At 24.1% G+C, this 17035-nt stretch overlaps 1 protein-coding gene across 5 annotated transcripts; it reads right to left on the reverse strand.

The window, feature by feature from the left end:
* Nucleotides 1-6255: 6255 nt before the first annotated feature.
* On the reverse strand, nt 6256-14763 carry LOC113553784 (putative leucine-rich repeat-containing protein DDB_G0290503). Of its 5 annotated transcripts, none has more exons than XM_026957306.1 (18): nt 14691-14763; nt 14565-14631; nt 14214-14451; nt 13787-14034; nt 13002-13204; nt 12002-12129; nt 11726-11802; nt 11507-11653; nt 11174-11432; nt 10489-10686; nt 10255-10410; nt 9334-9453; nt 9243-9272; nt 7790-7972; nt 7277-7405; nt 6740-6919; nt 6557-6671; nt 6256-6315 (listed from the first exon to the last, which is right to left on the reverse strand). In XM_026957306.1, the coding sequence occupies exons 3-17, from the start codon at nt 14310-14312 to the stop codon at nt 6564-6566; spliced, it is 2265 nt and encodes a 754-aa protein (XP_026813107.1). In that variant the 5' UTR covers nt 14313-14451; nt 14565-14631; nt 14691-14763; the 3' UTR covers nt 6256-6315; nt 6557-6563. The 5 variants fall into 5 exon arrangements, with proteins under 5 accessions (XP_026813107.1, XP_026813109.1, XP_026813108.1 ...); XM_026957308.1 differs by having other exon boundaries at nt 14214-14467; nt 14691-14719; XM_026957307.1 differs by having other exon boundaries at nt 14214-14495; nt 14691-14709.
* Between the last annotated feature and the right edge of the window lie 2272 nt (nt 14764-17035).

Below are 17035 nucleotides of genomic sequence, written 5' to 3' on the forward strand. Positions count from 1 at the left end.
GTTATTATATTATTAATAATTAATTATTATGATAATTCGTATTTAAACCATATTATATTATTAGTTATTCATTTTCAAGTCGGTATCTTCTTAGTACCTTACAGCAGTGCCGTAAAAATCATAGGTGCAGGTGATGTATAGCACTGGGCAGATAGCTCTCATTTTTTTTTTTTTAATTTGATTTTTTGATTCATAATTATCGTATTATTATTAGGGCTAGGGACTTCTAGGAGTCTGCATGTTTTTAAATAATCATTAAAAACATAGTTAAGTAATATAGAAATTTGTTTCATAGCAATACGAGTTTATATTTAAATGTATAGTTACATATTTTATATATTCGACCATTTTTCATTTTATAATGCCCTTTACAACTATTTATATGAATGAATAAGTTTTTAATTCCCAAATTAAGAAAATATCTAATAGCTCAATTTTTAAGGTAATTAGTACTACCTATATTAAAAATATACAAATGTATTTAATTTAAGTTGTTTTTTAAAAAAAATTTATTTTAGACTAAAACTCGATGTAAAATAAAAACAAATCTGAAAAAAGGAAAATAATTATCTCAAATAATTAATCAAATTTATCTATTTATGGATCATATCTACAAATATTATTATTTATTACAAATATACTTTTTTTAAATGCATATGTTAATTTTTAATAGCATATTTAGAGATTTGTTAGGGCATAAATGCATGCATATTTTAAGGTTTTTTTAGGGCATAAAGTCCCTAGCCCTAATTATTATCTTTTATTTAAATTCATATAAATGTAAAAATCTGGTCCGTTTTACTTGGAATTTTTTATCTAAATATTGTGAAAAATCTAGAGTGACATAAATAGTTTCAATGATTATTATAAAAAAATAAATTTAAAGGTTTAAAAGTAATCGCAACGATTACCTTAAATCCACATATACTATCCTATCTAAGGAGTAAAAAATTCACGTAGTGTGAAGTCAGTCCGACTTTTTTATGTATCTCAAGAAAGAGGGGCCCATATACATATGTTTGCACCTGGGTCTTTGACTCTTTAGTTACGACACTGTCTTACAGTAAAACAGTGTGAATAGGTTCATAGTAAAAATAAGTAGGTAGATAATAGCTTAATTGCTTAAAATTGATTTATAAATAAATATTTTGAAAATGTTGTTGGGTATAGAAAGATTAATAATATACGTCAAAGTTTTAAGTCTTTGAGAATATTTTTGTATTAAAACATGGATTTTAAATGCATTTTAAGTTTAAATTTTTATAAAATCGTTAAGATCACAAAAATTTACAAATTAGATATAAGTATTTTGTAGTAGTATTTAGGAATTCTTTAGTTTTTATAGCTAATTTTTGAAATTGAAAAAAATTAAACCAAACAAATATACAATTATATTATTTACTTTTTATAAATATCTGAAGTTAAAATTGTTGACGAAATTGCGAGAACATATTATAATGATAAATAACGATAATAATTATTTTGTTAAATTCAAAAACATATTTGTTGGGTTTTAAAACTTTTACGTTTGAATTTAAATAAACGCAATGTTGAAATAATATTTTCAAAATATGTAAATTAATTTTAAGATATTATCAATCAATATAGTATGCACCTTTTCACGCTGTTATATAATGGTATTTACAATAAGGTATTATTAACGTATATTATGCATATACTAAATAAAATATAAATATTAATAAATAATAAAATAAATGCAATGTTGCATCAAAAATTAAATCAACCTATCGTAATATCAATAATAAAATAAATTACTTTAATAACTATAACTTATTTATAAAATAATAGGTATATTGTGAAATATACTATTATAGGCTGACAGACTGTCTCTGCTCAGAATTGTTTTTTTGTAAATAATGATATACCTTATACCTACAACCTACTATTGAATTCAAATTTCACACATCTATTACAGTCACTCACTCCACATCTATATAATGTATTAATGTACAACATTTTAAAATCTACCTATATTTGATTTATTATGTATCATGCCTATCATGTATGTAGACTATGCACTAGTAAAAAAATATAATATCATTAAAATTAAAATTAAACAATCAAAACACGATTTTCTATCACTAAATGTCTGGAATCTGGATGACTTTTTTTCTCAAGTTCTCAGTCCCTAAAATGTAACTAATTAATTATTTAATTTATTTTATCGTATTTTATTAACCTTTAAGAGTTGAAGCATCATTTGTGCCTGATTTATAATAAATTCAAAATTCAAAAAATTAAACAAATAAAAGATAATCATTAAAACATTTATAGGTACCTACTTTAATATATATATTAAACTAAATAATTTTATAATTTTGACTATTATAGTTTCTTCAATTAAAAATGTACTTTAAAAAATTATGTGACAAAGATTTAAAGAAGTTAATTATAATAATAAAGGTTAAGTTTTTATGTTTTATTTTTTATTGTTGAACACTTACACAGTAACACATAGAGCAATAAAATAAAAAATAATGCATCATAAAACCAGCGACCCCCTTCGCTATGTTCTATAAAATAATCAAGTAATATATAAGTTACCTTATAATTGACTATAGTAATTATTGTTACCTTCAATGCTCTTAATTATTATATTGGTACCTATTATATACACTTATATTATTTATTTATGAATATGTTTTATATACCTACATACCTAAAACCTATATACCCGTTTATTATATCATGGTAGCCGGTAGGTACTAGGCAGGCATGATGATCATGATGGTCTTAATGATAATTAGTTATAAATACACCCAACACCGTTAAAGCAAATATAACACTGTCACGTTAACTAGGTAAGTATACCTACCTACTAAAAAGTAAAAATATTATACAATTGCATCACCTCCCATATTGTATTATTATTAATGTCACAGAAAAAGGTTCATGCGGAAATATTATAACATTTGATGAATATATTTGACAGGGTTAAATATTTAAGAATTGGTTAATTAGATTATATTAGAAATAAAATTAAAAATGTTACTATTAAAATTTAGATAGATAATATATTAATGTTATTCAGTTATTCCTCTTTAAAAAAAAATTAATGTTTTACAATTTTTATTATAATATATAACGAATTAATATGACTCTGATTATATTATACAGGGCAATATTATGTTAAAGGTAAACTTAATTAATCACATTAAAACATTTTTGAAAAAGCATTTTTTTTTTCCCATTATTTTGGTCTCTAAATTAATAAGCGATAGAGACAAGTGAATTAGTTTTCTTTCTGTATTCTGTTATTATACCTTTTGGCCTTTGGGGTTTTGAGGTAGTAAAACGTTTTGATTTCCAACTTAGACCCTCTAAGTTGGATGGTTTCTGATTGGAAATTAAATCTAGTTAATATTTTCGGACAACTAGTCAAAAATTCCAAATATATTTCAAAATAACCGAGAAAAATAAAAAATTAAAATTAAAAAAAAATTCCCATTTTTGTATAAATTGATTATATTTTTTTATAATACCTAACTTAAAAATAAATAATTGTAGGGATATGAAATTTTTACTAAATATTCATATTATCATTTACTAGATATTAGAAAAGGTTCAAAATATTTCGATTTTTTTCTGTTAATTATATAAGTATTATACATTTTCGATTTACTTGTATGATAAATTTTTTTTTTAGGTGAATAAGTTAAAAAATATCATAAACACGTCATATCCACAATATTTTTTTTTGTAAGTTGTAAAAATTCAAATGATACATTGATACCTACTGCAGGTTTGTTATGTTCTCGCTATTTAAACAATACAATATTGTATAAAATGCTCGACATTTATATTACCATAAGTGACAAGTCTTAAAAGTGTACGTTCGTGAGTAGTTATATCTTATATGCCATTAAACTAAGAATATTGTTTTATAGCACGGACTAAGAATTAAGATATACTGTGTCTTAGAGTTTAAGACTTACAGTCCATGTTTTACACTTTTACAATAATTGTACTAAATTGTCAAATCGATCAGAAAGAACATTGATATACCTTTAATTCTGTAAAATTTTTAAATTATTTTAAACTATTTTTGGACATTTGAATTTCATAAATGTAATAACTAGTAAGTGTAAATAAAAATGTTTAGGCTTGATAAAAAAGCTTGAAACATTAATAAAAAGATACTCATAAGCTGTTCTTAAGTTATTTTATGTTAAAAATACTTAATATAATGTTTTTTTAGGATTTTAAAGTTCTAGATTTGACAAAATGATGAAAATATGCAAATTCTTGCAAAAAACTTCCACGAAAATATTACTTGACAATTCATAAAGTATTTAAGAGAATAAGAGACACTGTAATAAGACATTGAAAATTTGAAAGCATATCAAATATTATACCAAAACTACTAAAACTGTTAGTTTTATTTCAATAATAAGCTGTTTAATATTTAATTTTTATTATGTGTTAATTTTTTTTTTAAATATGTTTTCAAGGATTAGTTGTAAGTGATATATACCTAACGATGGTAACATTTCATCTACACAAGTGAAAAGTCCATTATATTACAACTCAACTACTGAGACTTCGTTACAAAAATAATCAAACTCAGGGGCGCCGAGTACAAGGGGGCTCGGGGGCTGCAGCTCCCCATGAGCTTGATAAAGTGGAGCTCAGCCCCCAAAAATTTAAATTGCTAATAGCTTAATACTATTAAAATGTTATAACATATAAAACAACAAATAACTATATTATTTTAGTAATTGTTAAACGATTAGTAATATTTAGTAATTATTTAGGTAAAATTGTACATGTGCTTATAAAATAGTTAGCCCCCCCATGACATTTTCAAAACCTGGCGCCTCTGATCAAACCAGCGTGGGTCTGCAGAATAAGTTATCTGGGTAGCCAAAAGCCAACTACCCAATAATATGTGATAGTAGAGTACTAGAGTGGGTAAATCTAGTTTAAACTAGAAATGATTTTAAATATTGGATGAATTTTTAAAAGGTAATTTGCAATTTTCACTGGGGTTATAATTTTTATTTTGATCATTACTTATATATAGGTTAAGGTAATGTACATATAATATTAAATACACATATAGATGATAAAAATAGCAACTTAAGAACATTAAATAATGACCTAGCGCACAGCTAGGTATTAGCACTCCTCATCTCCTGTTATTAAACGTATATATAGCAATATAACCGACCTTTTCAGACTCACTTCATTAAACTCGCATACGCTGATGACCTAGCCATCACAATTCAGCACAAAAACCTTGGTGAAACAGAAAGAAAAAAAATAAGCAAACAAACAAACGATCTCATCTTGTTAGGCCAGGGGTTGGCAACCTGTGGCTTTTTCAATCTAAAGTTGTGGCTCTCCAGTTACACACGCAAAAAAAATATTTTATGTTCATAAACAATATTTTAAAATATAAAAAAATGTATATTGTTTTTGTTGCTTTTGGAAATATGAATTAATACATAACAAAAATAATTTGATAATGCCCAAATGGAGCACAGTCTATCGTTGTAAAATGTTTATTATAGACTAGTCGTTGTACATACTGTTAAAACCGATAACCGCGACGCTATCTACAACTAATTAGTCACACGTCGTCATGCCAAGTTAACAATGCTAACTAAGTCTAAAAGAATATGATATCGTTTGGACTGTTTGGAGTACTGGTGATTTTCAGATCAACGTATTATTCGTGTGAGCAAGCGTTCTCTTGCATGAATAGAATACAAAATAAAGAAGCCAACTAACAAATAAAAATCTAGTTGTGTTTGAAACTTAAAACAACAATTAGTTATAAGCCAGATCTAAAAAATAATATATAATAATAATACAATATATATACAATAACTCACACTATTTTTTTTTGTTTTAAATAAACATAATACAATTAATTAACCTCGTGAAACTTTTGTTAAATTTCCACTTTTAATGTAATTATTATTAGTAACAGTATCTTCCAATACCTACATAGTCAAGTGTTCTCCACAGTAAGTAGATATAATGTCAATATACTTGTAGAACCTTATTTTACTCTTATTTGTTTAGTTACACTAATTTAACATTAATTCACAATATAATATTTAAACAGTTAACAATATTTAATAAATTTATTACAATGTTTGATTAAGTTATTTCTAAATGTTTTAAACTAAAAATAATTTTTGTATGAATAAATAAATAAATTAATTAAAAAAAATATAAATTCTAATTTAATAATATCTTGAGTCTTATAAGTGAATATTTTATTCTAAAATAAATGCAATCTTCTGGTTGTTTTTGAAATTTTCTTATATGACAATTTTCAAAATTCTAAGGAATTATAAACACAAAAAAACAATAAGTTAATTTAAATAATAAAACAAATAATTGAGTACAAACCATAATAATTATAACTAATCTTTCTTATCTTGAAACAATTGTACAAAATTTAGGAATTAAATTAAAATCAATTAGAAATGATAAAATTAACATACGTAGATAAATACAAATAGAAATTATAAACAAAATGTATGTATATTATTTATTTTTAATAATCAAATTGCTTACTTACTTTTTAATTATTTATTAAATTTAGGTTGAAGTTTAGGAGAAGGTGCAGTCATAATAACAGGTGAATTTGGTTTAGTCCAGGCAGTCTTTTGTATATTTGTTGATTTAGTTTTTTTCTGAAAATACACATGAATAAATAAATATTAGTTTATTAATTAAACAATTTAGTTTTTACTTAAGATACCTTAATATCAGCGGGTATTTTAAATTTCTTTTTGGTGGTAGGATTCAAATTTATATTTGAGGTTGATTTTATTTGACTTTTATTATTTTCATTATTTACATTACTTTTAATTTGTTGAGAACTCATAGTTGAATTATAATCAATATCATAATTTATATCTTTGTTGTACTCAACTTTATTCTATTTAATACAAAAAAATATATTGAATTAAATTATTAAAGATTCTTAAAGTAAGTTTAATGTACAAAATCTAGTTATAATATATGATATTATACTACACATCATTTTAAGTTTAATTATTAATTTCTTTTTTTTTTCAACAACTATCACACAATTTGATATCATTGTCATAAGTCATAACCCAAAATAATTAAGTGATTCTCTGTGATCTAAATGAGTAATTCAATTTCTTATCAGAAACCACTTTTAAAGTTGAACATTGAGACATTTTGTCAACTATTCAACTATTAATTGTGTTTACTTTCACACACTCAAAACACATTATAAAATAAGTCTTAATAATAAAAATTGTATTACCTTTATTTTATTGGCGTTTTTGTCTAAGGGTATCAAACTAATACTCTTGAATGATGAATTTAATGAATTTTCAATTTGTTTTGCATTATTTATTTCTTTTAAGACATTTGATGAAATATTGGTTGATATCTTCAAAATATAAAATTATTACAATAATGATAATTTAGACAAAATTTAAAATTAAAGTATTTGCCGTTTGTAGTATTATTATAAAATTTTGTTTTTTAATTCATAACTTTATTTTATTTTTTTCTTATAGTGACCTTTTTTATTTTAACACTGTTAATAAAAATAATAAATTGAAAAATATATAAAGGAATATTAATATTGATTACTAATTTAAAATTACATTGAAGTCATCAACATTCAGAAAAATTAAAATGTTAATATATTCATAAGGAAACTAAGAATATAATTATAAATTACAGTTAAAATGTATAAAAAATATTCAATCATAACTAATACTTTATATTTCTTATAAAGAAAGACATTTGTAAACTTTTTTAAACTCACATGTGAGGCAGCAACATCAATAGATGTTGTATATTTTTTCACTTTAGAATTACCAGTATAATTTACAGGTGAACAATTTCTTTTTAAACTTGACAAGTTAGATTTCAGAAAAGGTTTGCTTGAAGTAGAACTAACATTCATGTTCGATACATCCTGGTCATTGAATTCAACTATACTCACGTCCTATTATTTTTTTTTTAAATAAATTAAATAATTAGGTTATCAAATGATTGAGAACTTACACTTTTTTCCCTAAACGATTAAGAACACTTAAAATTAAAAAAGAACTTATGGCTAACTCAAAATACTAATTTGACTGAGAACAAATATTCATGTAACGTTATTGAAGAATTCAGCATGTTGTATTTTGTTGATCAAACAATTGACTTTTAGTCTAGACATAATCAAAAGTTAATCCTTATAGTTCAAGAAAAATATTTTTGTTAAGAGGACGCCATACCCGCATGTGTTGTCTCTGTCTTACTAATGTAGATCATACCAAATTTTCGTTCAGCAGAAAACATTTTATGGTGTTAGCTTTAATATTAGAGTAAATTTACCTATTATCAAATTTAAAGGTAAGAATATTATCTAGACAATAAACTATGTTTTATTGATATTATCATTTTAAAGTTGTAATATTTCACATAGCTGTAACTCACTTTAAAATAATAATATCATTAAAAGCATAGGTCATTGTCTAGATAATATTCTTACCTTTAAATTTGATAATAGGTAAATTTACTCTAATATTAAAGCTAACACCATAAAATGTTTTCTGCTGAACGAAAATTTGTTATGATGTACGTTAGTAAGACAGAGACAACACATGTGGGTATGGCGTCCTCTTAAACGACCTGAACTGAAAATATCAGAGTACTAATGATAAATATTAATAATAATATAAATTGTTAAAATAATTTACTTATTTACAAATAAAATATGCAATAAAAATATTTGAACACAGTGGCAGATTAACCTTAACAGCCCCCTTTTTTTTAATACTATCCAAGAATCGTAGTTTAAATGGGCTAACATCAAAGAGTGATCGGGTATAGCCGCCCCGAGAGTGAAAAATAGTAATAGTTCAATTTTTTTTTTTGTTCATTTTTTTCAAGAATAAAAATAAAACAACATAATACATTTTCTGCCCCCTACAAGTTGCTGCCCTAGGCTCGAGCCTCACGAGTCTAATGGTTAATCCACCACTGTTTAAACACCGCTATCTAATAAATAAAAAATGGGTTTTTAATTATAAGTTTGCCATAAATTTTGAATTAATATCCATGGTTATAAACTTATAACAATCATTAAATTTGATATAAAAGAAATAAAAATTATATGTTCTCAATCGTATTCCTACCAAAAATACCATTTTTAATAGTATTTTACCGAATAGTTAAGTATAAAAATTAAAAATAGTGCATAAAAAGGTGTAAAAAAATGTACTTACATCATTATTATTATCTTCATCACTTAATATCTAAAAAAATTAGAAGAGATGAACAAAAATAGTTTTGTAAAAAATGTTTAAGATTACATACCTCAATAGTATCTAATGCCGGAAGTTGTTGAATTTTTTTTTTTTGTTCTGATCGAGAACATTGATATTTAAGTCGCATAACTTCTACATATAACTGTTTGGCTTTTGATTTATACTTCATCTAAGATTTATGAAATAAATTTTTTTTATAGATTAGATTAAATGTAATGATTATATTTATTGTTTTAAATGCTTACGTATAAATATTTATATAATATGTTAAAAAAGCTTGAAAAAACTTAGAAAAATTAAATAAACAAAATATAAATTTAAGACCTATTTAAAGTCTATTAAGCTCATTATTTTCTTATTATATAATAAAATTATTAATATAAATATATATATATATTATTGTAATTCCAATTTGTGCATAAATAATAATGTGGACAAAACACATTTTTATTTTCTTAATCAAAAGCAGAATATTTAAAAAACATTTCTATGTATAAAAATCACATTTTTAATGAATAGCTAATTAATTAATTTATAAGCCTAGATGAGTGGAATAGAATAGCACAAGTGTCCTGCAAAATGTTGGCCTACTACTTTTGCTTTCCTAAACACTAAAATGCAGTGGTTCCCAAACTTTTATAGTTCACACCATCCAAAAAACAAAATTGCAGTTTGGGAACCGCTGCGACTAAATACTTGCGAGATTGTGATTAATTAACTACTTGCTAAATAGGTATTCAATTTTAATATATTTAAATACTCCTTAAAATATTCTAGTTTGGAATAATAAAACTTAAAATTTCAACATTTAGAAAAATAAAAACTTAAAAAATATTAAAATAAGAAGAAATAAAAAAATATGATTTCTTATACGTCAAATTATGTATAAAAATTTAAAAATGTCTTTCATGAAATGAGTTAAAAAATTGTTCTGTATTCTGTAGATTATATTATTAATTAATATATTCACATAATTAGCAGTTAGTTTTTCAATTTGACCAAAATGTTCTTTGCTTTGATTTTCTAGTTCATTTTTTTCTTTTTCCAGTTCATTTTTTTCTGTAATTAGGTTTTTAGTAGAGTCTCTAAGTGCTTGATAACTATTAACTAAATTTGTGTTTAAATCCTAAAATAAAAATATTAATTTTTGAATATTATTTTATAAAATAATAAACAATAACAATTTATTTTAATAAGTAATCACATCAATTTTATTTTGTAATTCAGGTATCAACACATAATTAGCTTGTAATTCTTCTTGTAAGCCAGTTATTGTTTTATTAGACGTTTCAATTTCTTGTTTTAATTCAATTACTTCAATTTGATTTTTATTCTCTTTTTCTTTTTGTAATACCAACTTTTCAGTTATATCTAAATATCTTTCTTCTTGCAGTTTCAGTAACTAGAAAATATATTTATAAAAATAAAAATAAATACAAAATAATTTAAAACACTAAAAAGTTTCTACAAATATTAAAAAAATATTTTTATTGTATCAATAAAAATATATAATATAAATTGTATTGATCAATTTATAATTTTATTTTTATTATTAACACTTTCAACACTGATGACGCATCAACAGAGTTTATTCCATTGGAACAGTAACGCGTTTACGTATCAGTAACATGTAAGTTTGTATCGGCCATAATTTTATTGATTTTATTTTAATAAGCTTTGAAATGTACATTGGTTGTAGACAATAAACTCTAAATTTAAAACTATAATCGGTTTGAGATTTTGTTATTTTTAGATTCACGTTATCGAATCATAGCGTCGCGGTATAACCCACAAAATCATAGGCGGTGTTGAACGTGTTAAATAGAACAAGTGTCAAACTTTGGTCATTGGCAAATATTTTAGTTGAAATATGTTTACAGAATACTTACATTGTCATAATTTTCACACATATCTTTAAATTTCTTTTCTGTTTTTTCTTGAATTCCACGGTGACACAATTTAATATTACTATTATCCTCTACCAAATTTGTATTTATTTGTTCAAGATATTCATTCTGTTCTTTTAATGTATAATTATCTTTTTTTAATTTTTCATTTAATTCCTCAAGTATTTTTAGATTATCACACAATTCTGATTGCTCTTTGATTGTATTTAATTGCATATCTAGCTGTTTTCTGTTTTCATTTCTAATAAACATAAATGATACATTATAGGTATACAATTTTTTTAGAATATACATTATACAATTTGTAAAAATTACAGTGAAGTTCTCAGTAAATCAAGTTCATCCAACAAAGTTTGATTTTTATTACTTATTTCATTATATTTTTCATTTATAGATTTATTTTGATTTATAAGCTGTACATTTTCATCTTTCATCTCTCCAAATTTGGTTTCAAAATTTTGACTAAAATAAAAAAATCTATTATTTAGCAAATACGCATTGATTTACTATTTATTTTATATTATTATGATTTACTTAAGATTAAATACTATTTCTTTTTCTTCATTTAATTTTATGTTTGCATCATTCAGTTTTTCAGACAAAAAATGATTCTAAAAAAATTAAAATTTTTATATTTATATTAATATACGTAAATCTTATATTATTGATAAGTGTAAGTAATAATAATAGCTATAATACAGTAAATTGATACTTTTATTTTTCATGATCTATTACATTTAGAGATTACAGAAGAAAATATTGATATTTTTTACTTAAACTATGTTATAATAAATAATATATTAAACTTACTTCTTTTTTTAAGCATTCTATTTCATTAGTACGTTCTTGTAAATTTGTTTTAAAAGTAACTATATCTAAAGAATACTTATTTTCCAACATTTCCAAATCTTGTTTTGTTCTTATCTTTTCCAATGTCACTATAAAAAGAAATTATATTGAACAATTCTAATAAAAAATGTAATATTTTGATTATTGCTGTTATTCTTTTTTTATTTATACTGTTTAATAGCATATAAAATGGAATTATTCATTTAAAATAGTATTTTACCATTTTAAATTGTAAATTGAATGTAATATCTAGCCAGATATAGGTATAATTTAATGTTTTTGTTTTAGTAGTTTTTCAAGTTATACATAACTAAAAAAGTATATGCAATCGAGTCGCAATGACTCGAAGTTGAAAGGAGATAAGAATTTGCTTCGAAATATGTATTATTTGAGATATCTAACTTGAATTTATATTTCCAGAGGAATAAAAACATTTGAGTTATTGCAACAACTGTATTTTATAAGATAGAAAAATTTTAATTATAAATAAATATGGGTTTTAATTAATTGATTATGCTAATTTTTAAAAACAAATGTGGCAGATTTAAAATGTTACCTGTTATAATTACATTTGAAATGTTCATAATAAAAATATTGTTTATTAGTATTTTATTTAATACTCAAATTCCAGTAAAAAAATCTTATGTGTTTATAGCACTCAATCAATTGATATGTAACAATTTCATGTCAACAAATATCTAGGTACTATTTTACCATTTTTTCCAAATTAGGAAAAATGACTGAGAAAGATGAACACTGACCTTTTTTATGAAGCTAGTTAACATTTTAACATTTAGAGCTTTTTTTCTCCTATGTTTGTTATTGTATAATAATGATGCATTTTTCTATCAAAATATAGTTGAAATACTTATATTTATTAATTTTTTTGCGCACTAGATATATTTTTTATGCATAAAAATAAGAAATTTGTAATTATATTTATAAATAATAATTACAGTACCTTGCTTTAATGACTCATCAACAGTATCTGAAATACTCAAAATTTTTTCTTGAAATGTAGTAGTAGTTTGATCTACCATTGTCATGACATCTTTTTGTCTGGATCTTGCATTATCTATTGTGTCGCCAAGTCTGTTTAAACGTTCACAAATATTTGTGAAACTTGCATTAAGGCGGATACATGTATCATTTACTGATTTTGTCCTAAAATTAATATTTTAGATAGAAAATAGATATTTGACAATTTTTTCACATAAATATTTGTAATATAACAAAATTTTTTACCAAACATTCAATAAATAATTTAGATTAATATTATTATTTATAGTAAATAGGTAGATAAACTAAAAAATAAGAGACTATTATAAAAAGATTACATTACAATATTTATATTTTCTAAGACAATATAAAATATAATAATATTGAATACATGAAATTTAAACTTGTAATGTAGTAAACATTACAAGTTTGAATATTAAATATCATAATTTATTAAAAAATGCACATTAATAAAACAGTGGTGGCTGCTAAAATTAATTTTGGGAGCCGCAAATTTATAAAACTAATTTTAAGCGAGCCAGAGTGTTAAGATGTTTATAAAATAATTAAAATAGTTAATAGTTTTATTCTAAACTTGATGTCAAGAGCCGCATGAGACTAACACAAGAGCCTCATTATGGCCACCCGTGTAATATAAAATCGAGTTGCGAGGTTTACATTTACTACAAGAAAAAAATATGAATATGGTTCTAAAACCAAGAAAATTTTTTTGTAAAAAGTCATTACTTTTCCATTATATTTTTACACTGATTATTCAGAACATAGTTGTTATTTTGAGAATTCATCATATTTGTATGCAAGGATTGAATGGTGTCATCCCTTTCACTTAATGCTTTTTCATATTCGGACATTTTTAAAGACATGGTTACATTTTTTTGATCTATGATCATGCGTTGCAAATCAAAGTATTTTACAGGATCACTGAGATTTCGATTAAAGTCATTTTCTAAGACTGATTGACTATTGTTCATGTTCTATAGAAATAAATTATAAATAACATTAAAACCCCATTTTTACTAACCTATGATAAATAGGTATAATTTATTCTTACAGGGTAGATGATTTTTTTAAATAATAATTCTAAATAGATACCTATTTGAGTAAGTACCTCAAATATGAAGTTATAAATATTTCAATATAATTGTATACTTACATTAAAACTATGAAAAGTTGTGTTATTTGACGAACTACTAGTTTTATCAAATTCTTTACAAATATTTATCATATTAGCATTTTGATCTTGTTCATTCATTTTGAAATAATTTCAGTTAAAATATGGCTGGGGCCAATCAATTAATATCCAAAAAAAGGTTTTCAATGAAACACTAGACCAATACTATTGCATATAGGTACTATCAAGAAACTTTAATTCAAAGACCAATTGATCTCTTCTAAAATATATTTTAACTATAAAAAGTAACAACACAAACCTAAACTACATATATGTAGGTTAAAAAATGACATGTGGTTATGATAAAGTATTTTGTATTTATAAATTACTTACTTAAAGGCTTTCATCATCATTCATTCCATCATAGCTCATTGACTAATATTTTTTTTTCAGTAGGTACCTGTGCATAAGTCATGAAAATAACAAAAAATTATTATGGAGTGATGAGTTGTAACTAACTTTGTAAGCAGTAAGCACTAAGTAGTAAGTTGTAACATGTAATTTCTTGAAAAACGATAACATTTATTTTAAGACCTAAAACGTACATTACAATTTACAAAATTATAACTAGCAACTATGACAAAGGAAAAATGTTAAAAATATCAAAATGGCGTTGAGCAAAAATACAGGAATGCAACATGACAGGAATAGACCAGTAAGACTTAGATAAAATAAATAAATTTAATGTATTATACATCCATGCCATGTTACCATAGAATGTAAGTAAACAGTAAATATAAAATATTGACCCGTATATATGGCTAAACAACAATATGAACTGATCGCTCATGTACCCACATGGCTACGTCATAACATAATGGTACTTACTTGAGTTACTTGTGAGTTGAGTTACCAGCTACTGCCTACTCGTTACTACAGTCTACTAATTGACGTTTATCGTTTCAAAAATTAAAATATTTATTGTATAAATTTATTATCGTATTTGAGAAATTGAAGTTTATTCATTATTGTATACCTAACCTATATATTTAGCAATTGTAATTAGGAAGAACAAATTAAGTTATACCTGAATGGGCTCAGGCTGAATGATTGCTGTTCACCGGCAACCGACTCACCGCTCAGACTTCATATTATGGGCAGAAACTTATTTCAATTTTTGTCAATGCCTGGTGTGAGACACTGGTCAATCCAGGGGCCGTGGTCAGTACCCATTTCGCTTTATTACTTATTTGTATTATTATACTATTACAAAATAAAAAATAAAAACATTTAATATACAATTTCAATTCAATTAGAACAAGAACTAATTTTACTAATTAATTCAAATTTGTATAAAATTAATATGATAATAAGATATCCTATTTTTTATAACTAACTTAATTTTATTTGAAATAAGATTTTCGAATTAAGATCAGACCAATAATTTCAAAATTCATACCTATATAAAAATTGAATTTTGAACGAGTGGAATACTAGATAAACATTTTGCAACGTATACCCTTGCAAGTTGCGGTGTTAGTGAACTCCACTCAATAAAACGTTTAACACGTCAGCATTTTCTCATATATGATTTTAGATTCTGAATAAAACAATACCTACCTACTTAAATCTTAAATTATGTGATAAATTCATTAATTTTACAATGATACCTATTGTGGGTTTGTTTTTCGTGTGGAGATACTTTTTATAGTAGTCTTTAGTTTTCTATGTATAGTTCTATCTAAAGTTATATTATTTCTAAAAATCTTCATAGAATTGATTGTAAAATTTTTTAAATGTACAGTATTAGGTGCGGTTTAAATATGTAAATTTGTAAAAATTAAAAAAATACTTTGTGAGTATTCGTAAAATACATTATATTTTATAAGTATTTTAAAAGTATTTTTAATACTTTTTCATGCGAATACACTAGTATAACAGTAGTATTTTAATACTTTTTTAAAAGTGTTTTTTACAAGACTGTTTAAGAGGCATACTAGATAAGTAAAAAATTAATTTCAAACCACGTCTGCACAAAAAGAGTACCTATAAATTATTATAAGATTTATCTTTTGTGCGTCAATTAAAATTAATTTTAAAATAAATACTTGTTGCATGCTACTTTTATAAGCAAATATAATAATAGTCTAACATTTTCAAAATAATGAGATTTTTTTTTGACGGAAGTGAGATGTATATAAACTCAAACTTTCCTCAGGCGTCAAATGAGCTTGTTACGGTTCTGCCTTGTGTTTTAAACATGAAGTGCATTGATTATAGAATAGACTATGATTAATGATAAAGAGCAAAGACTAGAATAGGGAGACCAAACTCGCACGGCCTTCCGCATGAAAAAACTTACCGAAATGAGTCACACGATTAAACGGCTATATAGATGGCGCTGCGTAAGCTAGGGTTGCTACTTAACCCCCGTAGTAGTATAGGGATTACTCATGTTTTTTTGTAAAATATATGCATTATTTCGAACCATGACCCATTTCAAATTGTATAGCTCGTAAAATCATGCATTCATACATGTGCATATGTGTGTACTGTATATTTCATTATCATTTTTTTATTATTATATAAACTAAAACCACGCTCTTAGAAGATTATCTTTTAAGACCGTGATATAAACAACCCTATTATTATATAGTTAATTATTTTTCACTATCAATATTGTTCACTAACAGAATAGGGCTAAAGTAGCAACTCTAGCTTACGCAACGCCACCTATAGCTGTTTAATCGACTCATTTCGGTATGTTATCAGAAGCGGAGTTTGATCTCCTTATTCTAGTCCAAGGTTTATAGACTAATAGATTATACTAGTATAATCTAGGCTGTGTTTCAAATTTCAATATA

The sequence above is a fragment of the Rhopalosiphum maidis genome, chromosome 2, assembly GCF_003676215.2.
Source record: "Rhopalosiphum maidis isolate BTI-1 chromosome 2, ASM367621v3, whole genome shotgun sequence".
Taxonomy (NCBI): domain Eukaryota; kingdom Metazoa; phylum Arthropoda; class Insecta; order Hemiptera; family Aphididae; genus Rhopalosiphum; species Rhopalosiphum maidis.